Source organism: Populus alba, chromosome 6 (assembly GCF_005239225.2).
Source record: "Populus alba chromosome 6, ASM523922v2, whole genome shotgun sequence".
Taxonomy (NCBI): Eukaryota; Viridiplantae; Streptophyta; class Magnoliopsida; order Malpighiales; family Salicaceae; genus Populus; species Populus alba.
In genome coordinates, this window is record NC_133289.1 from 22,079,188 (window position 1) to 22,104,191 (window position 25,004).

General features: G+C 33.7%; 4 protein-coding genes and 1 pseudogene across 8 annotated transcripts; 2 read left to right on the top strand and 3 right to left on the bottom strand.

Moving 5' to 3' along the window:
* Positions 1–4,041: 4,041 nt before the first annotated feature.
* LOC118053468 (group 2 truncated hemoglobin 3-2) lies at positions 4,042–6,165 on the bottom strand. The gene is made up of 4 exons (XM_035064734.2): positions 5,796–6,165; positions 5,600–5,730; positions 4,707–4,851; positions 4,042–4,580 (listed from the first exon to the last, which is right to left on the bottom strand). Exons 1-4 carry the CDS (start codon positions 5,930–5,932, stop codon positions 4,496–4,498), a joined length of 498 nt encoding a protein of 165 aa, XP_034920625.1. The 5' UTR covers positions 5,933–6,165; the 3' UTR covers positions 4,042–4,495.
* A 2,178-nt stretch (positions 6,166–8,343) lies between these two features.
* On the top strand, positions 8,344–12,615 carry LOC118053467 (serine/threonine-protein kinase AFC3). 4 transcript variants are annotated; one of them, XM_035064732.2, is made up of 12 exons: positions 8,344–8,694; positions 8,812–8,935; positions 9,285–9,311; positions 9,398–9,551; positions 9,661–9,709; positions 10,082–10,196; positions 10,369–10,460; positions 10,551–10,698; positions 11,686–11,750; positions 11,832–11,929; positions 12,147–12,252; positions 12,349–12,615. In XM_035064732.2, the coding sequence occupies exons 1-12, from the start codon at positions 8,596–8,598 to the stop codon at positions 12,484–12,486; spliced, it is 1,215 nt and encodes a 404-aa protein (XP_034920623.1). In that variant the 5' UTR covers positions 8,344–8,595; the 3' UTR covers positions 12,487–12,615. The 4 variants fall into 4 exon arrangements, with proteins under 4 accessions (XP_034920623.1, XP_034920624.1, XP_073266082.1 ...); XM_073409981.1 differs by lacking the exon at positions 8,344–8,694 and having other exon boundaries at positions 9,262–9,311; XM_035064733.2 differs by lacking the exons at positions 10,369–10,460; positions 10,551–10,698.
* A 140-nt stretch (positions 12,616–12,755) lies between these two features.
* Positions 12,756–15,707, bottom strand: LOC118053466 (putative pentatricopeptide repeat-containing protein At3g15130). The gene has a single exon (XM_035064731.2). It carries the CDS (start codon positions 15,329–15,331, stop codon positions 13,250–13,252), a length of 2,082 nt encoding a protein of 693 aa, XP_034920622.1. The 5' UTR covers positions 15,332–15,707; the 3' UTR covers positions 12,756–13,249.
* Positions 15,708–15,972: 265 nt separating this feature from the next.
* LOC118053505 (uncharacterized) lies at positions 15,973–18,318 on the bottom strand (annotated as a pseudogene).
* A 3,796-nt stretch (positions 18,319–22,114) lies between these two features.
* Positions 22,115–24,716, top strand: LOC118053464 (uncharacterized). 2 transcript variants are annotated; one of them, XM_035064727.2, is made up of 4 exons: positions 22,115–22,346; positions 22,489–24,013; positions 24,124–24,306; positions 24,416–24,716. In XM_035064727.2, the coding sequence occupies exons 2-4, from the start codon at positions 22,529–22,531 to the stop codon at positions 24,548–24,550; spliced, it is 1,803 nt and encodes a 600-aa protein (XP_034920618.1). In that variant the 5' UTR covers positions 22,115–22,346; positions 22,489–22,528; the 3' UTR covers positions 24,551–24,716. The 2 variants fall into 2 exon arrangements, with proteins under 2 accessions (XP_034920618.1, XP_034920619.1); XM_035064728.1 differs by lacking the exon at positions 22,115–22,346 and having other exon boundaries at positions 22,466–24,013.
* Positions 24,717–25,004: the final 288 nt, after the last annotated feature.

Below are 25,004 nucleotides of genomic sequence, written 5' to 3' on the forward strand. Positions count from 1 at the left end.
AGCTATTTTTTATCATCTATGATTATCCAATTACATAAATAATATCTCGTATCTAATATTCTCATAAAACGGGATTTTGGAAGTCCAATATTTCTGCTATCTTAGCAGGATGGCCAAGCAATGACAAGAGAGCCTTGGAATATTCAACAGGATACATGCCATCTAGTTGGGTGGAGATGAGGAAAAAATTAGATGAACTATTTTTAATTTCTATTGATTCAGCAATGTTCCATTTATGTCCCTTGCGATTAAATTTTTTTCCAATACCAACCTCATAGTTTATCAAGAGTTTCAATGTGGTCCTTTGCTTGTTAACTATCTTGAAACATAGGGTTAGAATCGTTAGATTGAAACTTCTTGAAAACTCTGAGATTGATACCAGAAAAATCTACCCTCCAAAATTTTAATACTTGTAAAAAAGTCCACCACATATACTAGCTTTTCTCCCCGAGTGAGAAACATTATTTTACTACACGTATATAAACATTTTTTTATATTGCTACCAACACGATAAAATTATTATAAAATATTAATATAATACCTTTTTCAAAATAAAACTGGAATGAATAATTATAATCACGTTGTTAATATTTTATTTCTGTTAATGTAAGGTAGAACTTGATAAACAAAGAGCAGCCAAGGACACGCCACCAACTAGATTAGGGCAGGCACGCGGCTAGCAGAATTAGACTCTTTCGGCGGCCTTGCTCTTACTTTGACCTCTAAAAAATTTAGTATTAACTCCTACTTGCTAAAGTTTGCTGGCATGGGCTCTCTCCTCTTAGACTTGTACTTTTTTTTATTATTATTATTATTATTAATATAAGTAGTGTTTGGATTAGTTTATGTATAACTTAATTAATTTTATAAATTTTAAAATTAATAATTATATCAATTTTAATTAATCTGAATTTTTTAAAACTCAAATTAGTAACCTATAAACGTGGAAAAAATCCAAAATTTAACCAATTAAAACTACAAACCCATGAAATTAGACTTGTATTTTTTTTATTTATATGGCCAAACCCGTTTCAGCCGTCAGCCATTTATTATTGCATATTTTCTCATTTAATACTTGTGGCATCAAAATTCAAAAAAGAGTTTGAGTCTTGCTGGCTAGTAAAATGAAATTTTTCTTCACCATTACCTCATACCTTTGTGAAATTATTGCCAAGCAGAACAAAACCAACCACAGACTCGTCTAGAGCTGATGTGAATCATGACAATTCTATGATTTTAAACCAAGAACTCTTCGTTTATCCTTGAAATATTTGATGCACACGTCTTTTTAACTCGACGGCCTTGACTCTTAACCCCAGAATCCACAAGTAAAATGACACATTTTGGCAATGATATTCTGATTCAATGTATGCACATAACCTTCAAACCATTTCTGGTGTTTCAATTTTCTCAAGAATAAAGTCAACTTTTTTATGTATTTTTAGGTGATAAGGGCATGGATTTAAATATTCAATATAGCATTTTCAAAGCCAAGTTTGGTTGTTCTAGAGCCAGTTGCCAATGAGAGCCAAGCCATTTTCACTACTTAACTTATCCTTTTGTTTAATTAATTAGTAAGTGCCATCTACATCATTAAGCTCCATGTTACATGATCTTGTATATATATACTCTCAACAAAAACCAGACGTGCTTGCAGTTTAAACTTGACCCTTCTTTTGGTTCTCAATCTTTATAGGGAAATGGCACTATTCAAGAAATGGGGTGGCTCTGGCAGAGAGACTATCTATCTGGGTAGGACTCCAGGTGTGAAGGAAGGTCCAAAACCAAGGTGGCAAGTGTTTTGGAGAAAAATAAATAGAGGCAAGAAGAAAATATTCAACGTGTCTCCCGTTACATCGCAGGCTTCTTATGATCTGGATGAATACTCGCAGAATTTTGATCAAGGAACAGATTGGGCTGAGCCAGAAATTCTTTCAAGGTCCTTTTCTGCTAGATATGCTGACCCTTCAAGAATCTTGCAAAAGAGTAGAACTGTTAGATAATTCAAGCAAGCTTGATGTGTACATCTTTTTTCCAGTGCCTTTTTTTATCTCTGAAACCAAATTCACCTTCTTAATGTTTTCCTCTTCCTGGTTTTTGACTCTGTTCTTGGAATGTTTCTCAATCACAAGGCCGAAGCCCTGTTTTTGGGTTCACTGTGAAGGCATATGACTGATGAATGATGACTGGTAGCACTTCTTCATGGAAACATGATCCATAAGCATAAGGGAAGTTTCTGTATAGAAATAGACAAACAATGATGTCTCTGTTTCCATGTGTGTCTCATGATTCATGTCCATGTTCTTCCTACTCTTTTATCTTGCTTTCGGCAATTAGGTGAGCCTAGGTTGTGGTCTCAAAACAAGGCAATAGCACAAGACAAAAGCAAAGGATTGAAAGTTTCTTTTCCCTACTCACTTTATTCCCAAGTAGATCAAGATTCCTTTCTGACGGCAGCTCTAGATTTTCAACTTTTTACTGTTCTCATGTGGTAGACAGCGTGATGGATGCAGAGAGAATCTTGCAGCCTCACTGCTTGTTTTCTTCAAATTCTAGGCATTAATTGTTAAAGGCAAGTTCCCATTTCTTACTAGCTGGATTTTCCCACTATTCTAAAAGCATAGATTTTGATGATGCATATCCTAAAAGTTCAAATCTATTAACAAAGTGGTCTGTGTATTATTTAAGGCATAAATCCTGACATCCAGGATAGGATCATAAATACTACAGACAAAGGTTTTTGGTTTTGAACAAGTATGAACACATCTGGGATGAGCTAACAAGTGGCTTACCTCACAGAGTTAAATGTATTAAAATGCAAGATACGCTCCTCAACCACCCACAGCCTAAAATCACAGGATTTTATCTTGCTAGATCCATTAGGGTTTTTGTTTTTGTTGTAGTCCTGATCAGCAAAGGGAAGATAACAGCACCATTGCAGAGAACGTTTAAACAAAATCACAGTTTAAGGGGTTTTGCTCTGATGATGGATGGGTTATTCCATGGTTTCATCTTTTTCCCGTTTAAATCTATGCTCTGGGCCAGAGCAGAAAGTTGCTGGAATTATTACCTATTGTTTCCCCCTTCGAGGCTTAATTATGAGTGCAGATTATTACTCAGCAGAGATTCTCCTCGCATTATATGAAATTTCACAATGATCTCCTAACATGGACTAATCATTCCTCTTCACTTTACTTGAGCAAATGAGAGTTGGAAATTGAGAAAATAACTCTCAAATACAAACATTTTATTTTATTCAGCAATTTGGTTATTACAGTTATTTTTTAAAATATTTTTTATTTAAAAATATATTAAAATAATATTTTTTTATTTTTAAAATAATAATCTAAAAACACTAAAAATTTTAATTTAAACTAAAAAAAATCATTTAATTTTTTTCAAAAATACTTTTACACCACAAAAACATAGGCTTACATGATAATTTTATAAATTTATATATATTCTTTAAGAATATTATTTCATTTTTAAAGGAAAGATGATCTACAATGAATACTTAATTAGTGGAATCTTCTACGATATCAATTGAGTTCCAAAATATAAAAAGTTTAATAGAGTTTGTGATTGAGTTTTAATCTGTTCGTTCTTAAAAAAATTTAAAATATTTGCTTTAAAATATTTTTTAATATTTTTAAAATTGTTTTAATATATTAATAACAAAAATAAATATTAAAAAATGAAATAAAATATTATTTTAATACATTTCCAAACCTTAAAAAAACCTATTATCACACTCCTAATCATCCTTTTTAATCTCGTAATTCATGCCCAAGGTTAGATTTGAAGGTTGAGAACTGAGATAAGAATTGTGGCAACCCGGAATGTTTATCCTGTTTTATAAGTTTTCATATATTTCATCCCTCACCACCAAAACCTTGACATCGCAATTCAGATTTTCATGTTCATTTCAAGGATCCTCCAAGTAACAAATCAATCCTACTTTCTTCCTGCATTTGTACAATATCTAATCTAACATGCATGCCTTAACGTTAATTGTTAAAAAAAATAACCAATTCTTTAGAATTCAGATCAACTGGGAAGGAGTGGATTATGAACAGAATCTTACAAATTACTAAATTATTAGTTCTTCAGTTATCCACGTACCAAAACAAATTAAACCACCACATAGAGAGGAATTTAGGGAATTAGAAGATTTTCTAATACAACAATCGAAACTTGGTTCCCTTTGCATCCCGAGTTCCGAGTTCTGAGTTCCGTCTGTTCCGAGTTTCAGAGAGTCTAGGTTACAGTCTTAACTCTTCTATTAAAGCTAAGCTAATGAAAAAACTACATGAAGTTCACTAAAGTTTTGCATTTGCATCAGAACACGAATAAATATAACTGCAAATGCCAAAATTTATTGATAAATACTGTAGGAAAGTTTTGCCTTTGGACAGCTGTGATATCGTTAAGATCTTTGAAAAGAATTGGTATCTCCATTGTTTTGTCACGATGAATCCTTTCTTTACACAGCAGGTCATTTGCTGGCACCATGCTTACAAGGAACACGCCCATTTTGATTCTTCAATTCATCTCCAGCCACGAGAAAGAATGCGGTGTGCCTGAAGAGCAGAAGAATGCACACAATCTCTCATCACCATGAAGGAAAATAAATGACGAGAACTCTAATGCTATTTGAGATGGGTTTAATTAGAATTGGCAAAGAAGTAATTTGGTGGAATTCATGCCTGAAAAAGTTCATCATTTTGATTTTTGAGTCGCCGTCGATATCTGAGGTGCTGTCCACTGCCTTCTCCATGTGATGCAACCACCTCTCTGCAGCTTGGTGTGTGACAGGAAATGGTCGATGGCGTCCAATTAGAGCAGGATGACCTGCCAAAGTCAAAAGGGAAAGATGGTTATTAGACAAGGTTGTTACATGTTATTCTGCATGAACAAAAGTAATATCAAATCATCCACACCAAAGCAACTTAACATAATGTTTTCTTCTTTCTAAGCCTTGAAGGAAAAGCAAACTGACAACCATAAACTCTCAGTATCCTCATAGAAACAATCCTCTCCAACGGTTTATAAATGTGAACGCATCCCCCGACGACCTCAAACCAGATGGAATAACTTTGAAACTGATCTATATGAACTTCCTTAGCAAACCTGGCACAGAATAGCCCACGCTGATAGTTCGAACCTCTTTGAATTAACAGCAAGGAGGCCAACTTATGCTCTTAACTTGCGCTTAGCAACACAACATACCAACTCCACCAGGTTTTACTCCACAACAGTTTCAGTGAACGCATTATTTCATTAATTATTGAACTAGAGAGCAATCAACTAAAACATACAGAGAACAAGCTCATTTCTATCATCACGTAAAGAAATTGATTAGTCCAGTGGATTAATCTTCATCGTATTGAATCCTAACCTTGAATCTATATTAAAGACAAAATCCTGAGGATTCCTCCAACATTATCTTTTAATTGCTAATAATTACCAGAAATTAACCCTTTTAAAACCATACATCACAAGCATAAATTCTTCAAATAAAAAAAAAAAAAACAGCAATTTATCATACAAAAATTGCTGCCACAAAAACCAAAAATCTTATATACTTGAAAAAACATACCTTTCCTTTGAGAATACAAAGGAGGCCCTCCCATTCTCTGCACAAAAAACTCATACTGATTCTGAATGGCTTCTTCTTTCTTGGAATTCACAAATATGGATCTAAACCACTCTTCTTCGTCATCATAAACCCTAAAAACAAAAACCCATTAACCAAAAAACACAAAAACCCCTTTAATCCAACAAAAAATACTCACCTGTTATAAAAAATTGTGGAGAGGTTGATGAAAGTTTGAAGGCCAAGCTTTTGAAACAAGTTAGTGTTGTCAATAGCAAACGCGTCAGCAGAGTCAACTCCACTCCACTCGGAGGCTTTCTCTTGCAATGACTGCATTGCTCCCGTTTAACTGAGTTGATTTATGGAGTCTGGTTTCTGGTTTTTGATGCTTGCGAGGATTGTACTTCATATGTATATAGGAGCCGGCTTGTGGCCGTCGCGTGGTTTCGACGCTCATTTTTATTTGGAGAAGAAGGCAATTGGACATGTGGCGATTTTTGGTTGGATGGGAGAGTGGGAAGGATGAAAAACTATGGGAGGATGATTCTTCTTCCCCTTGTTTTGAAATTGGATTGGGACCATGGTGACGATTGACCAAATGGTGTCACGGTGGTGTTATATTGTTGACATTTTGTATTATTATTATTATTTTTTATTAGATGATAATTATATCCGATTCTATGGATATCTGCTTTTATTTACTTGAATTGAATGAGGATGAATACGAAGGAATTTTTTTTTTTATGAAATGAAAGTGAAATTAGGTAAAAATATTTTATTTGTTCATAGTTGGATAGAGCACCGAGTGTTTGTTTTTAAAGTAATTTTTGTGGCTATGATTTTAAAAATATAAGTTTTTAAAAAATATGATTAGTTAAATTTGTATTTTTATTTGGTAAAAATTATAGTTGAGGTTTATGTACAGCAAAAAAATTTATAAAATGTTTGATAATTATGTCGTTACGATTGTTTTTTAAAGTGTTTTTTATTTAAAAATATATCAAAATAATTTTTTTATTTTTTTAAAAATTATTTTTGATATTAACGCATCAAAATGATTTGAAAAAAATTAAAAAAAATAATTTTAAAATAAAAAAATAATTTTTTTAAAAAAAATACTTTGAAACGCAAAAACAAACAGAGTTTTACGAAACTCAGTTACAAAAACATGTAAAAACTGCTTCTTAAAAGCTATGTTTCAAACTTAATTTTTTAATGGACTCCATGATAAAAAACACATTTTACTATATTGTCAAACACCTTATTATTTTTTTTTCCACTGCAAAAACAAGAGCTGCCGGTACACAAATGCAACCTATATCTACTACATTTATTTATATCGATAGTTTATTAATATTCTTAATATACATTTAAAACAATTTATATATAGTTTTGTTGATGATTATATTTGTTGATTTTGTTTAATACTTGTAGAATAATTTATTTATTTTACGATCCATATATTTTACTTAATAGTTATAAAAAAAAATTACGTGGACATCTCTTGTAAGTTGGTTTTTACGAAAAAGTGTAAGAGATTAAAAATTATCTCTTTTATTGAAATGTAACTAAATATAAAGATCGAGAGATTTAAACAGTGTTTGGATATATTTATAATAAAAATAAATACAACATATCTCTTACATTTTAAAATTTAAAATGCATTTTTTTAGTATTTTTTTAAAGATATATTTATTTTATATTAACATGTGAGGCAGAGACGTCTTTGTTTCTGCATTACGTACATTTCAATAGTTTTTGTCCCAACTCTAAGCAACACATCGCATTTTTTTAAGCTTTGACGTTATGTAATCACATATCATTAAAAAAAAATAGAAGAAGAAGAAGAAGAAGCAAGATACAATTCTACACGTGTTTCAAGGAAAGGTAAAAAAAAATTTCTGATGGAGCTTTACAGAAAAATACCTGATTGGATACCATATACTCCTCTCTTTTTTTCCCCTTACATATAAAGATTAAATTATTGAAATGTATTATGCTACATATTGGATAAATTTTTTTAATTATAAAAAAATTTATCTACGTGTTGCTGATATATTTTATAATAATAATAAAAAAAATTATATAGGATATGACTTATTCTTCTTGATTAGTCTAAAAACAATAAAATAATCAATGAAAATATAGTTTAATTCAAAATAAATATTTAAAATGATATTTTTTTATATAATTGAGATGATAATATATCATATTAATTCGGATTTATTTAGTTAACTTGTTAATCTACATATCGAGTTATAAGATTACAATAACCCAATAAAAAATAAATTATTAAACTTAATTTTAAATAAATTAATATTGAAAGATAAAGTTAAAAAAAATCAATTAAAAATATATATATAAAAAAAAATTGAACTGACCGATCAAATTTTCGATATAGACCATGAACCTAGAATGACTACAATAAACATAATTATATACATGGCATGCATGCATATATATATATATATAAAAGCTTAATCCTTAATAAATATAATTTTTAAAAATTTTAAAAAATATATATTAAAAATAAAAAATAAAAGAAAATATTATTTTTAAAAATAATATTTTGTGTGGAAATATATAATAACTTCCCGTTCTCTTTTAGTTTATTTTTTAATTTTAGTAAATTCTACTGATGTGGCCCAATTTAGATCCAATTGAATTGAAAGATTAAAACTAGGGTCCAACAACCCAAGCCCAAATATCTAAGGAAATCATTAATGAACCGTGGAAGAAACACACCCGGCAGCTGAGGACGACATGACCAAATAAATAAATTAGCGCAAAGCCATCTTGTAATTTAACCGAGCCCTAACCCTAACAACCCCCTCTTTCCCACCCGTACACTTCTTACATCGTATTCGTACATCTTTCCCACGATCATCACAAGCAAAGCCTAATTAGATTTCATAAGCTGCCACTGTAAAGTCAAATTCCCTAACTTTCCTGGAATTCAGGATTTTTTTGTGTTGCAGAGGGAAATCTTGATTGCTCGAATGGTAGCAGCAGTTGTCGATATCGAAAGGATGGAGAAGCAGCAGCGTGTCAGAAAACGGCCAAGATTCGCGTGGGACGTAGGCCCCGCACAACCAGAGGTTTATTTTTTTCCCGGAGATCTGGGGGATTGGGATAATGGGAGATCTTGCAAATCACGCCTGGTACAGGGAGATTGACTTGGGGTTAAAATTGGTGTTGGTTTTTGTTATTTGTAGGAACGGGCTCCAGTGGTGGCTCGAAATGAGGGGATGGCGGCTAGGTATGTGTCCCCGCCGAGAAGGGAGGATGATCGTGAAGGACATTATATGTTTAATCTCGGCGAGAATTTGACTCCAAGATGTAAGCTTTTCTTCTAATTTATTATTTGCGATTTTAAAATCTGATTGGGAAATCTCAAAATTTGGAATTTTTTAATAATATCATCCTGTTTTAAGGAAACGAAAAGGGAATCTCAATAAGAGATCGAGAAGAAAAAAAAAAAAAAAAAAGGGAACTGAAACTGAACTTTTTTTTGGAACAGATCCAGTGGGGAAAAACATTTGAAATTCATAAATTATATGTACTAAGTTTTTATAACAGCTTATGTGAAGTGTTTTGTTAGTTAAGAGTCATGCAATGTTTTAATTGCGTTCTTTGTGCAAAACATTGGCCCAATCTCTGATCAGGAACTTCTTGCACTGTTTGACAGATAAAATACTGAGCAAAATGGGTGAAGGTTAGCTGTCAAGCGTCTTGCTATCTACAAGATGTTAAATTTTTGTGATTCTGCTTGTGCCATTCAGCAAATTGCTAGTATTGTAGGCACTTTTGGGCGAGTTTTGGAATGTTGGGATCGCCAAACACGAGAGTATGTGGCAATCAAGGTAGTACGTAGCATTCACAAGTATCGTGATGCAGCAATGATTGAAGTCGATATACTTCAGCGTGTTGCCAAGAATGAAAAAGCCAGCTCACGGTATATGTTTTATGAGTTTCTGCTGAGAGAAAAGTTGCTTGCATGTCTTCAGTCTTCACCCATCACGCGACATGTTCTCATGCTCCTGCTTGTTGATTCCTCTATGCAGATGTGTTCAGATTCGGAACTGGTTTGATTACCGCAATCACATTTGTATTGTAAGTGTTCCAATTAAATCTCTGTTATAAGTTATTCCTTTTCTCGTACTGTATTTTATAGGAAGATGGTGTTGGATTCACTGGCAAACCATCCTTTCAAATGATGAAAGAAGTGGCTGGAAACTAAGCCTTAGATTTATTTGTCTCATTTTCTGTGCATTTTTTTATGTTGCTTATGTCCAAATGTGAATCCTTTGAACTTTTTGGTGTTCAAAATTTGACCAATTTATCACTGATATATATTCAGAACATGTAACTTATCTTCAGTCAATTATGATGGTTTAGTATCAATTTGTCTGCATGGACTTCATTCATGAAAGTGGGAACTAAACAGAAAACTTCCTTTGAATGGATTTTTAATGGTGTTACCAGGTATTTGAGAAGCTTGGACCAAGTTTGTTTGATTTTCTAAAGAGAAATAAATACAGCCCATTCCCTGTGGATCTTGTTCGGGAATTTGGACGTCAGCTTTTGGAAGCTGTAGCATGTGTGTGGATTGTTCTTGGCTCTTGTTTTGTTACTTTCCTTATATTTCTTAACCAATCACCTGGATCTGTTTCTTGGCCTGTTTTGTTTATTCAGGGCTAGCAAGGGATCTCTGATTCTTTTTTACCCCTTGTGTAATGTTTTTGTTTTCCATGACTTGTCATATTTGGCAGATATGCATGATTTACGCTTAATTCACACTGACCTGAAGCCAGAAAATATACTTCTTGTGTCTTCTGAATATATAAAGCTTCCAGGCTCCAAGGTATTTGGCCTTTCACAATTGAAAAATAATACCATTTAAGATTTGGGTTTAGGCTTGGTTATAACCTTAAAAATGATTGAAATGGTACAGAGGAGTTCTTCAGATGAAATGCACTTCAGGTGCTTGCCAAAGTCAAGTTCCATTAAGCTGATTGATTTTGGTAGTACTGCATTTGATAATCAGAACCATAGCTCCATTGTTTCAACGAGACATTACAGAGCCCCTGAGGTCATTCTAGGTAACGAGTTACTATGTTGGCAAATGAGAATGTGTTTCCCTCTTTGGTTGCTTCTACATGTGTCGACTTCTCATGGAAGGTACAAAAAAAACATGGTGGTTGGTAGAGGGATATGGGTGTAGGAATTTGCTTAGATGTTTCAGAAATGGGTTGAGAATCTGGACAAGAGGTCACAGAAATGTTCTTTTCAGATCAGACACTCAATTCATTAAAAAAAATAATTCTTAGATTGACATTAATAGTTTCTTTTTTCATTTCTTTCTAGAACCTTGCATCATCTGTTTCAACTTGTTTGTGTAGAGGACTGTTTATCTGATGATACATTCAATGTGTTATGTTTCCCCCCAGACATCTGTAGTGGGAAAATTTATTACAGATTCTACTGATGTGCATAGTTTTAGAGAAATTTAAAGGTTGAATTTGTAATAGATGTGTTTTCCATGGCACTTCTGGATTTGTTTTTTCATTATCTCTGCATGGCCTTCTTATATCCCATGTTTACCATTCCCTTGTTTCTTTTTTTCTCTTTTAGAGAGACTAATAAACCATAGTTGTCAAAGTGCAGGTTTTCTATTCTTTTCAATTCTCTTGCAATTCCTCCCACCAAAATGCTTATACTTAATTTGGAAGTTTTTGATTGATGTATGATAAATTTCCTTTGAATAGTTAAATATACAAAAAAAACAAGAAACTAATATATACATAAACAGGCACAAAGGATTTCATTGTGGAATCACCACCTGGGAAATTCAAGCCTATATGGTTCTATTACAAACTTCAAGTGATACCTTTGCTTGTCTCTTATATCTCAAAATTAGCTCATGAGTGTGAAATCATTTGTGCTTGATTAATGTATTTTTGTTTTGTTTGTTCTTCCTACCTAAATGTGCTTTTGTGATGAAGATTTCTCTGAAATTTAACTGCCTGCGGATTGCACTATTCTATAATTAAATCTTATTTCCTAACTTGCTGCATACATTATTGCAGGTCTAGGTTGGTCTTATCCATGTGACTTGTGGAGCATTGGTTGTATACTAGTTGAGTTATGCTCGGTTAGTGCTGCCTGTCTCTTGTTGTATGAGAACTTTGCTTTGATTCTGAATTTCTTATCTTAAATGGAAAAATTTATGCAGGGCGAAGCTCTATTCCAGACACACGAGAACTTGGAACATCTAGCTATGATGGAGAGGGTATTGGGACCTCTGCCAGAGCACATGATTCTTAAGGCTAAGTAAGTTCCTTTCTAATATTTGAGGGAGAAACCTGTTTGAGTGGATTAAATTGATTTAGTCCAGTTTTTGGGATAATTTCTATTGTTTTCCCAATTCTTTTTTCTCATGATCCATGTCTTCCCTATGCATTACTCCCATAATGTTTGAGCAACCATTAATGAATATAGAATTCTCTTCCAATTTCACTGAAATTCCATCCACTTTTGTTACATGCAGTCGTGGAGCTGAGAAATATTTTCGGAGAGGATCTAGGTTGAATTGGCCTGAAGGAGCAGTTTCTAGGGAAAGTATCAGAGCTGTGAAGAAGCTTGATCGACTAAAGGTGATTTCCATTTTTTCTGTTTTGGATTTCATTTTGAGACCTTGGATATTGATTATTGATGATCTTGATATTGGATTTTATTGATGAACAACACAGCTTATGATATCTCAAAACATAGACAGCTCAAGATCTTCACTCATTGACCTGCTGCATGGTTTGTTAAAATACGATCCATCTGAACGTCTTACAGCTTGGCAAGCTCTTAATCATCCGTTCTTCAAGTGTCCAACTTAAGCTACTGCACTTCAAAGCAAATCTATGGTTGTGCTGGTTTTGACGTGAATGGCTGCCTTTGACCATGAGTTATTGTATCTCCTTGTACATGTACAATTTAAATCAATGGAAATCCCTTTTTTCTTTCGAGTCTTCTCTCAGTTGAATAGAACCCTGATTTTGGATAACATGGCATTGCATGGTACCGAGCATAAAGCTAATAACTAAAGAAGATTTGGCGAGGCGGTTGGTTTTTTCAAGATTTTATCTTGTTCATTGTACAAAGAAGGATGATTTGTCAAAGTCAAGACTTTTTAGCTGAGGTTTAGGCAAAAGAATTTCAGTTGCATTTGGTGGTAATGACTTGGACAGAAGGTGTACAATAATAGCTGTAATGAGCTCGAGCCTCCAACTCAACTTATTCGTTACCTTGATAAAAATGGAGATGAAGAACCTTCAAAAGCTTTTTTCAACATTTTAAAGCACCGAAGTCTTCAACAAATAACAGTGCTGTTGCTCGCACGCCAGGAGACTCCTTGCTCAACAGTGAAAGGGGGAGAAGCTACGCCTGAAGATCCCTTGCTTCCAAATTGTATGCTTGCTCATCTCTCCATTAAGTCAATTACATGTTTTTTCCATAATGTAATTTGTATCATATCCTCCCTCTCTTTCCTGGCTGCCAGAAGCTAATTTTACAGCAGCATTAAAGGAGGCCTCTTAAGTGGGATTTCCAAGCCCAAAATGGTATGAAATCTCAGGAGGGTAAGATGACTGTAATACAAAATCACCAGTAATCTCTGCAAGAGCACAAACCATCCTCAAACCTGTGAAATCTATTTGCATCTCTCACCACAAATACTACTCTCAAGATCTTCGATAAACCTTTTATGAACTCATGACAATCCCCACAAACTCTCAAGTTTTTGAATACACGAATCACCTTTCTCCCCTCTTCTGAACCCCCACAAACCAATGCCAACCCTATTGCCAACTTCTCACTATGAACTCGTAAGTTCTCCATCTTTGACTCTTCTTCCACATCGTGTAATGCATATTTAACCCCGTAAACATAACCTAACTCTTCTTTCATCCTCCTCTCCATTTCTTTCAAGATTTCATGTATTTTCTCTGTGAGGGGATGCGTATCATCTCCGCCATAGAAAAAGTGAACCTCCTTGTCAATCTCTACCCAACTACGTCCTGCCTCTTTCTTTAACTTCTTTGACTTCACCAATTCTCTTATGCTCTCACATTCTTTCCAATAGCCTGCATCAGCATAAATGTTGGACATCATCACATAATTAACAGGATTTTCACTGTCTAACCTCAAAAGAATGCCACCTACTTCTTTCCCCAATTCCAAGTCTCCATGTACTCTGCAAGCACTTAGCAATGTCTGCCATATCCCTACATTTGCCTCTAGAGGCATGCTGTCGACGAGGTTCTTAGCTTCTTTTAAGCGCCCAGCTCGGCCAAGGAGATCAACCATGCATGCATAATGCTCTACTCTAGCTTTGATCCCATGGTAGCTGCATAACCTTGAGAAGTATTCTTGACCTTTCTCTACTAGTCCCGAATGGCTACAGCCTAAGAGCACTGCCAAGTAAGTCACATCATCAGGCTCAGTACTATCTAATTGCATTTCATCAAAGAGACGAATTGCCTCTTTGCCGAGACCATGCTTTCCATAACCAGTGATCATAACTGTCCAAGAAATCACATTTCTAGCAGGCATTTCACTGAAAAGTCTCTCTGCCTCATTTATCATTCCACACTTCAGATACATATCCAAAATTGAGTTGCATACTGAGGTGTCTACACCAGAGGGGACTTTAATTGCAAATGCATGCATTTGCTTGCCTTGCTGAACAAGTGCAAAATCAGCGAACACGCCCATCATACTTGACAGAATAAACCCATCAACTTGAATGCTGCTCTCTCTAAGCTGCCTAAACAAGCCCATTGACTCTGCTAAGTTTCCTTCTTGAGCGTAACCAAGAATAAGTGCCGTCCATGATATCACATGTTTCTCTTCAATATGACTAAACACTCTTCTCGCCATGAACAACTTCCCACATTTCACATATAAATCAATGAGAGCACCAGCAACAGCAGTACTAACAGAATACAAGAAACCACCAGTAATCAAGAAAGCATGAATTTGGTTTCCTTCTTTGATTGCACCAAGATCACTGCAAGCTTTCAACGTGCTTGTAAACGTGAATTCATCGAGGAATCCCCCAACTTCTTGCATTTTCTGAAACAAAACTAGAGCTTTCTCACAGAATCCTGCAACAGTATATCCTGCTATCATAGCATTCCAACTTATAAGGTTCCTTACAGGCATAACTTCAAACATACAGGCAGCTTCATTGATTCTTCCACATTTTGAGTACATGTCAATGATAGAATTCCCTACCACATTCACCATATCAAATCCAGTTTTCACACAAATATCATGAATTTGTCTCCCAATATCTAGGCCATTCAACAAACCACAGGCTTTAAGATTCGTTGAAAAGGTGAAATCATTCGGTTTCACACCCGATAAGCCCATTTTGGAGAATAGTAATAATGACTCTGGCGGGTTCCCATTTTGTATGTGCCCGCACATAAGAGCCGTCCAAGAAACCACATTTCTTTTGAGCATTCTATCAAACACATCACAAGCAACACCTAGTCTACCGCATTTTCCATACATAACTATTAGATCATTGCTTAACATCAAGTCAAAACCAAACCCCATTTTCACTAAAGCTCCATGTACTTGCATTCCTTGATCAAGTAACAAACTTTTTGAACAAAACCGCAAAAAGTTTGCAAATTTCTGCCTCTCATTTAACACTGAAAACAACCCCCTATTCATTGATTACCAAGAACACCGAAAGCAATGGCAACAAGAATTGGTGGCTTGAAAATCAGAGAACTAGAGAATTTATTTGTGCACATTTTGCAGAACTGAAAAGACATTGTAGAGTTGAAGAGTATCCATGCTCACGTTATCGAGTACTAACTTTCACAGAGCAACTTCTTGGTGACAAAAATGGTAGATGTGTGTGGTAAAAGTGAGAATCTTGGTTACGCAACCTTGCTGTCTAAGCAAGTGAAGGAATCAAATGAGTATTTATACAATGCAATGATAAGAGCCTACGCACACAATGAAGTGTACAGGGGAGCCATCACCTTTTATAAGGAAATGCTAAAACTAAGGCGGTGCATCATACTTTTAATTTTTTTTTTATTGTTTTAATATGTTTGTATAAAAAAACATTTTAATATATTTTTAAATAAAAAAGAAACCCACAAAGTGAAGACTACTTGTTATGATCCAGTTCAGGGCTTGTTTGTTATCATCAGGGTAAGCAAGCCCATGCCCATTTATGCAAGTTTGAGAAGTCTAATTTACCATAGAGATTAGAGAATGAACTCGAGGTGTTATAATTTATTACATGCACTCGAGGTGTTTGATGGAATGATTGAAAGAGATTCGATTTCATGGAATGGTATCTTTTCCGGGAATGCTAGATTGGGTCATATGAGAAAGGCGAGAGCTTCGTTTGATTCAATCCCTTATAAGACTTCTCTATGTAATGCTCATATTGAAATGTACGCAAAATGTGGCTGCATTGGTCAAGCTTGCCAATCTTTCGATCAAATGTACAGGAGGGGTGTGATTTCTTGGAGTGCCATCATCAGAAAAATTCACAAAGGGTGTTTTTACTTTCTAACGTGGTTAGGAGAAGAATTTGGCAAATTATCTCCGATCAATTTTTATTTTTTTTAATAAATAGCACAGTTTGATAAGAATCGTGGAAAGTGCACATTTTAAATAAATTATTAAAATAAACTGACACAAATTTTAAATATAGAGGAAAAAATTAAAACAATTATAGAAAATATCACCAACAATACCAAAGTGAGTCGTTTACGCGGCCCAGAGCACCTCTTCTCTTCTCGGTGAAATTTATGCTCAAGAGATCGCTCTTCTCCGACTGCAATTTTTTTTAAAATCACAGCTAAACTATGCTATTTTCTATATATAAAAAAATTGTCTTTGCCAAATTTTGTTTTTAAAGCGTGCTGTTTTTTTTTATAAAAAAAATCGCAAATCAGGGGAAAGCTCGCGCAGCAATTGCAGTGTTTGAAAGAATGAAGCAAGTGGTAAGCACGCAAATACAAACATCGTAAATTTATTCGGAAGCCAAAGATTGTTCCAGAGAGAATGAACTGATGCATGTCAAAATAAATAACATATAGAATCAATTAGCTAAATTAAAAGACCAAGGAAAGGCAGCAAATGACCATTACGGCATGCACAGTACAATACTGCATCAGTTTCCTTCCGGACAATCTTTGTTTTTGCATTTTTAAATTATTTAAAAAAAATTAAAATTTCTTATTTTTTTTTACTTTAAATTAATATTTTTTTATATTTTCATATTTTAATTTACTAATATTAAAATATATTTTTTAATAATAAACACTTCAAAAAATAACATTACAACACTCTTACGCAGGCATACGCATGAATCACCAAGCTACCTTCATAGCTTCACTTGCTTGTTCAGTTCAATCAGTTCCACCAGTTGAAGGGATCTTGTTCTCTGCTTCTACAGCCCCTTTAAAAGCACTTTGATTATTGAAGAGAAACAAGCGTTACATTGGTTAGCAGAACTAGATAAAGAGGCCTGAAATTAATAACGCTACTTATCAAGTTGCTGCCCAGCAGAGGAAATCCTAGATGCGATAAGACAGCCGCAAGGGCCACAACTACAGAACAACGAAGACGGGATTTCTCTGATGCTGCAATGGCAGAGGTTATTTGATTTGGAGTCACAGAACTACTAATCCATCGTTGTGGTTTTAAGTTTTGCTCTGTTCCTGAAGTAGACCTACATAGTTTGGCCAAAGATGACTCTACTTTACTGCTTGTTTCCGCAGAGGAAGCTACTGATGCTTCCGCAGCTGTGTTAAATTCGCGTGAAGATGGTTTAACAGTGCTCCCACCATGTCCGGCAGCAATGGTGGTCAGTTCATGATCATCTTTTCTATCAGCAGAATATGCTAGATTGCCTCAAATACCTCCACCCTCAGCAAACGAAAATGCTATAAAAAGCATGCAAGCCATAGATGGCCTCAAGTACCAGCACCCCTCAACAAACGAAAATGCCATCAAAAACATCCAAGCCATAGATCGCCTCAAATACCTCCACCCCTCAACAAACGAAAATGCTAACAAAAACATGCAAGCCATGGATAAGAAAGCATGGTGACTTTACATGGTAAAGACATTTTCTTTTAGCCACACCACCTCTCCTCTTTCAGAAGAGGAAAGATGCGCAATGACTTGTTTGGGCCGCTCAGAAATAGGGCCGCGTCATTATCTGCCTATAATGAAAACATAAAAAACAAACACAGCCTTACAGTTCTTGTAGGGTCTCAAAACCCCTATAAACTAACATGAGAAGGTGAGAGAGAGTAGGGGTACCGTACCGGTGATTTTATTGGAGAGATGAAGAGGCGGGTCCTGGGAATTCAACGGTTGAGATGGATTTACCGGGTGGGAGGGCATGGATCTGACAGGTGATGAGAGCTAGTCGGTCAGATCCTCAATCAACGTTCTTTCTCCTTCTTGATTCTCCAGGAGTGGATGCCATTCGTCGTGCTTTTTCGGTAATAATGCTTGCCTTTATTTTATTTTCATTTTTTTAATTGAATTGGGTCGAATCAAGTAAACTTTCTTGTATTGGGCCTGCGAACTTAAGCTTTCGTGCTATGAAAATCTTGTGATTTTTGTTTTAAAAATCTAAAAAGAAAATTGTTAATCTCTATAAATCTGACTTGATGGGTTGGCATACGAAATTATTGACTAAGAGATTGACTTCAATTTTTTTTTTTTTGTCGTTGACCCTGCATCTTTTTTAAAGTCCTGAATGAGGTTTTAGTTTTTGATTGTCTTTCTTAATAAATATGTTTTTCAGATATTAAATATATGTTTTTATTCTTGTGAAAATATATCGATATTTTTAACTATTAGACCAATATTTCATTAATAAAAATTAATTTTATATAATTTTTAATTTAAATAAAAACAATTATTGGATAATGTTAATTTATAATCAAACTCGATTTAAACTCAATCAATTTAATGTTAAAAATTTAAAAACATATATAATATTATTTTTAAAAAAATAATTTTCATATTATCTAGATATTTTTTTATATTTAAAGTATTTTTAATTTAAGTCATAACATAACACGACTAGGTCAATTAGCTAAAAGAAACTAAAAGGATAGAACATTTATTGTGTAATTTTTTATTTTAGTTATAAACTCATTATTATTGTGGATTGTAATAGCAAAATGAAGACATAACACAAATGGTTTTGAAAGAGGGGGGTATAATAGTTTTTTTATTGTTGATATGCCCTTGAAGGAAAAATAAATAAACATTGACTGGTAGGGGCACTTTTGACTTTTTGCATTTTAGTTGCATATTAAAATTACCACGATACCCTTAAGTCATAATCGGCTTTGGCTTGTGTCAATGAGTGTTCTTGTCTTTTTATTTAGGTTTTTTTTTTTTTTTTTTGTAGTAATCCAGTTTGATCAGAGGTAATTTAATTTATTACATAAATAAAATATTAATATATATTATTTCATTTGAAAAAAAAATAATTGCGCATAGCAATGACGTGGACGAGAATGGGTTCTCCTGTGGTTTACAAATACGGAGTGTGCGACGACCAAACTCCAGCCTCCACAATGGCATTTTAATCCTCACAACATCGTCTAAATGGCCACAAATATATTGAGTTTTGTACTGATGATCGTTTCTTTTTTTTTCTTCCTTCTTTCCTCTTTTTTTCTTGGTTTGAAAGCAAGCCCCTGCATGTTTTTAGCAAACCTTCTATTTATTTTTTATTTTAGTTATAGTTTTATTATTTTATTACTATTTGTTTTATTTTAGATTATTCATAGATTTAAAATTCTTTACAATTAAATTTTTCTTTATTTTTTTCACCTCTCAGATTTGGTTCTCGTTATTTTTATTATTACTATTTTAATTAAATTATTTTTTCAATTGCATCCCAAAACATTTTATATCATTCTCTTAATTGGATAATTTTCAATTGCATCCCCCATTATTTTATATCATTTCTCTTAATTTAATTTTTCTTTTCAATTGCATCTCTTAATATTTAAGTTAATTTTATTTTATCTCATATTTGGTTTTTTTTTTTTAATTGCTATTTTTTTTTAATCCTTTCTTATCGAAACTTTCTTTTTCAACCCTTTAACATTTTATTGATCGAGATTTTGTTAATCTTTAAAGTCATGAATTTAAAAAATTGGGCCAATTTGGTTTAAATCTTCTTTTTTTTCTTCAAGCACTTTCTTACAAATGATTTTTGCCCATACCATCCTTCTATGGATTGATCACAATCTCATGTGTTTGGCCATAAATTTTACGACACAACCAATCTAGTATATTATTCTGTATAAGAATATTGACATGGAAATAGTCATGTTAATTGGAAAAATATCGATAACAACTACATAAAAAGTGATGTCGGTGTTGATTAATAGCTGGCTAATCCAGCATAAATACATGCCTTGACAATCTAATCTTCTTTCCCTTTTTTTTTTTTTTTTTTTTGGGCTGCAATCAGCTTGACGGATTGCAGAGAAGGGGAATAATATTAATATGCAAGTTGCTCTAAAAACATCGAGCGAACCACTTCTCTGCCAGCAGAAATGTATCAGTATTATTTTTCTGGTGTGAGACTCTTGACAAATTTAAATTATCCATCGCCTGGTCAAATGGTTTTTGTGCAAACAGCCTTCGGATTTCAACATCATTATATCGAAAGGCTGCATCGCTAATAAAGATTTTAGAAATAAAAAAAACAGACTCAAATAAAGAATTATGTTTTTTTTTTCTCCAAAAACTCATCTGACTTCTTTTAAAGTAAAGTCACAGAGTAATAAGCGTCCCATGTCAACACAACATGAAAGCAATCTATTCAATGGATGGGAGAAAAGGGAGACAGATGAGTACTGAAATGAGCTGGATGCTTTAACGTAGTGCAAAAGGCGTATAGTTTGAATTCTTTTCCCTTTTTTTTTGTATTGAAGCTTTTTCTTTGTCGTGGCTATTGAACCCTTTTAACAGTATAATATGGTTTCCTTCTTCATGAAGGATCCTGGATTTCAAGATTTTTTTTTTTGGGTTTTGTCTGCTCGAGAGTGCGGTGATTTTTGTTTTTCGATGTATTTTCAAATTGGTTTTATTTTCAAAAATATTAAATTAATAAATTTTTTAGTATTTTTGATGATTTTAACATGAAAAATAAAATTATTTTAATATATTTATAAATAAAAAATATTTTTAAAAAATATTATATACCATAATATCATAACACACTACTTGTGCCATGCAACAAAGGTAATTCTCCTTTATTATATAATTATTCAATAGATTATACTTATTGGAATTCGAATATATTTCATCCAAGAAAATTACCATTGCATGATGACTTAATTATGTCCATTTATATTAAATTTAGAGAGGTAATTAATATATAAAAAAAAACTTCATTTTGCCCTTTGATATCAACTAATTTACCTCGGTAGGTATGAATTAAATTATTCAGTGAGTTCATGGTTGTTGAGCAGGCATTGAAGAGGAGTTCATGAATCATAATTATTAATTTCTAGTAAAATAAAATCATGATTTTTTAAACTCATGCACCGAACCTTAAAATTAGTGTTCTAAAATATTTTAGATCTTAGCAAAGACGTTTACATTCTCAAAATAGATAAATACAAAATATAAACACGTTCAGATACAGTCAACATTGGGGCTGGTGATGCCTCAAATTATTGTAAGTATATTTTTGCACTCTTTAATTATTAGCCTGTAGGTGGGTTTAAGGTAAATATAATAGCCTTTAGGGCGAACACTTTATTATTAGGAAAAAAAAATAACAGACAGAACAAATTATTAAATTTAGATGAATTAATGTTTTGCTAAGATATTTTAAATTTCATATCCGTAATAGCGTTTGGTTAATGTATATGACAAAAAAAATAAACATAAAAAATAAAAAAAGCATATTTTGTTGAAGAAAAAAACATAAGGGTAGAGTTTCAAAAATGTCTTATTAACTTTTTTGTTTTTTGTTTTAAAAGTTTTTTTTAAAAATTAAATTTTATTTTATTTTTTTCTTTATTTCAAATTAATATTTTTTTTTAGTGTTTTTAGATCATTTTGATGTACTGATATAAAAATATTTTAAAATAAAAAAATATTATTTTAATATATTTTCAAGTAAAAAACAATTTGAAAAGTTATTATAACCACACTTTTCAAACATGACAAATTAAAAAATATATATAAAGGGTAAAAAAATTAAATTTTACTAATTTTTACCTTAAAATTTTAAATTATTCACAAAAAAGTTATTAAAGTTTTTTTAAAGCTCAGCCCTACTAATTCCCTTTCCCTCCTTGAAAAAATAAAATAAATTTGTATATTTAAAAAAAAAAAAAAAAAACAAACATATTTCTTTTCATCTTCATCATCTCCTTGGAAAAAAAAATTTACCACATCCTTATAAGCCCCACTCAAGAATTGAACGCACTCCCCTTTCTTTTGGGTTTCGTGGTCAAGTCACCTGTCGTATACAATAAAATCCTAGAAACCTCAAGGTGACTTCCCTTGCCTCCTCCTCTACCCAAAGAATATTCCAATGCAACCAAAAATAAAAATAAAAAAACCTTACAGAGGTATATGGGTTGCGCTAAAAACTTTCGAACAAAGATCACTATCTTAGAAATTTAGCTCGCTCGAACAAGGTCTACAACAGCAGCTTCAGGTGCTTCTCTTCTTTTTCTCATGAAATTATAGCACTATCTCTTTTATGCGTGTGTATGTAGAACTTGATTGTTTTCTTGTATCTTGTTCTTTATAATCTTGATTCTTTACTGATGTTAGGATTCGCGTTTATTTTAATTCAGTGGGTGCTGTTGTTTTTGTCGATTCTATCCACTGAGGTGCATGGAAAGTCCATTTAAGTCGATGGCAATGAGCTCTGATCAAGACACTCGTATCCTTGCTTGTACGCATGATAGATTGAGTGGTCTTCCAGACCAAGTTATTTATCATATATTCTCCTTCCTTGGAGCTAATGATACTGCACGTCTTGGTTTAGTATCGAAAAGGTTTAAAAAACTATGCTCCTCTAGCCCTTACTTGAATTTTGTTGCGGATTTTGATTCTGGTTCTGATCATAGCTGTTTAAGAACAAGGTATGCTGATTTCTGTTCTTATGTCGATAAAGTTCTGCGATCGCGCGAAAAGACTGGAGAAGGGTTAGTACGTTTGCTTGTTCATTGGTTTTGCAAGCAAAGAAGGTTTGATATTGGAGGGAGTGTTGTTACTTCATGGGTTACTGTTGCTACAAAGTGTGGTGTTGAGGAACTTGACATGCTAGTCCATGTAGACTCATTAAGAGGCTATTCTTTGCCGGATTGTGTTTATAAATGTGAATCTTTGAGGGCTTTGAAATTGAATTTGCAGATGGGAAGGTTCAGTTTTCAAATACTAGGGTTTGACTGGCTCAAAGACTTATGGCTAGATTCAGTAACAATAGGGGATAAAAATTTTGGACAAAGAATTTCGGATCGGTGTAAATGTCTTAAAAGGTTAACTCTTGAGAATGTTGATGGTATCAGTGATCTCACTATGACAAGCTCATCTCTTGAAGATCTGGAAATAAGTGATTGCAGATTTCCAAATAGTTTCTTTGATGGGAAATTTAACATATCTTGTTCATCTCTCAAGGTCTTGACAATATCCAGGTGCCAATTTAAAGCCTTGTGGCATGTTAACCTTGATTGTCAATCGCTGAAAAATATGACAGTCCAGGACTCTGAGTTTGGCAGATTTTTTGTTTGCAAGATAGATTGTGAGTCTCTTGAAACTCTTGAAGTCTGTGGGTCTAATTTCCTTGAAGCATGCCAACTCCTGGTTGATTGTCCATCTCTTATCCATGCCATGATTAGCAGCTGCAGGTTTGCAAATGTTTGCTTTCTGAACATCAAAAGCTCTTCCCTTGGAGGTTTAACTCTATCCGAGTGCAAATTTAGCTCCCCAGAAATTGGTTCCCAATACTCCAAGCCAAAAAAAGAGATCAAAGTAGGTGCCGGTCCCTGCCGACGCATTATTATGAAGGCTGAAAACCTTGAGACATTGACTGTAAGCTCATCAGACGCTTATTCATATGAATTTCCTTTGTCAATTTCTGCTCCTAAACTCAAGGATTTACGGTGGACTGGAGATCCCGTAGATTTTAGTTATTTGAACCAGGGCATGGTGTCGCTATTGAACGCAAGAATTCATATTAAGCCTACTTGTCGGCATAGAAGTGAGGAATCTGATCGTCGGTGCAAGCATTCAAAGAGTTTAATTTACTGTGCTGCCAAGTTCCTTCAATGTTTAAGTGAAGCCAGATTCTTGAGTATAAATACGTGGCCTATTGAGGTACTTCCTTATACTTTCTGTTCCTGTTCCTGTTTTTCTTCACATAGCATTACCTCTTTTGTTTTCTTTTTTCAGAGGACTGATGAGCATAGGCTTTTTTGATGTTGCAGATTTTCTTTATGCAGAATGATTCTCCGATAGTTTTCAAGAAGCTACAGAACTTGGTTCTACTAACCAATGGTTCATTTGCAGACCAAATCCCAACCATTGCCTCCTTCCTCAGGGGATTGCCTAATCTTAGGAGACTAATAATAAGATGTGAACAGATATCCCATGAACTTTCTGATCCAAATGCAAGTCTTACTGAGAGCACTCTAAATCCATTTCTCTTTTCTCCACGTCGAAACACACATTTCAGCTGTTCATCTCTTTAACATGCTCTTTTTTGCTCTGTTTTTGCAGCTGCTAAATTTGCTGGGCTTGAATTCTAGGAGCTTTAATCTGACAGGCGTCGGCCAGGATTTGAAAAACGTGAAGATAGAAGCTGTGCAGGGTCAGGCTCAGTCGTGTGTGCAGAATGCTGGGAAGAGAAGATAATTGCTTTTAGTTCAAGATTTTTTTATATAAGTAATACCAGTTGAGCTACGAGCAAATTGGCACCTTTTCTCCAATCTATTATTGAGTTTTGTATCAAACCACTGCATCTGTCCTTGATACATTGAATCATCTCTCTAATCCATCGTTTTCATTTTGTTCTTTACAACTAGGCCCTTTTTTGGGGTTCATTTTGAAGGTCAGCTTAACCTTTTGGCTATATAATGGAAGTAACTTTCAACCTTCAGCACTGTTAAAAAAGCAATGCTGTCTCGATTTGGAGGAGAGTGAGTGCTGCTTTCAAGTGATGTTCTGAACCCTGCTAACTATTCAGAAAAAGATTAGGGTGTTCAGAAAAAGATTAGGGTGTTTGGGAGCCTGTCAAAAAAGTAAATTTGCCCATTATTCTAAAGCTACACGGTGATTGTATCTATCTGAAAGTCCTAAAATTAGAGAA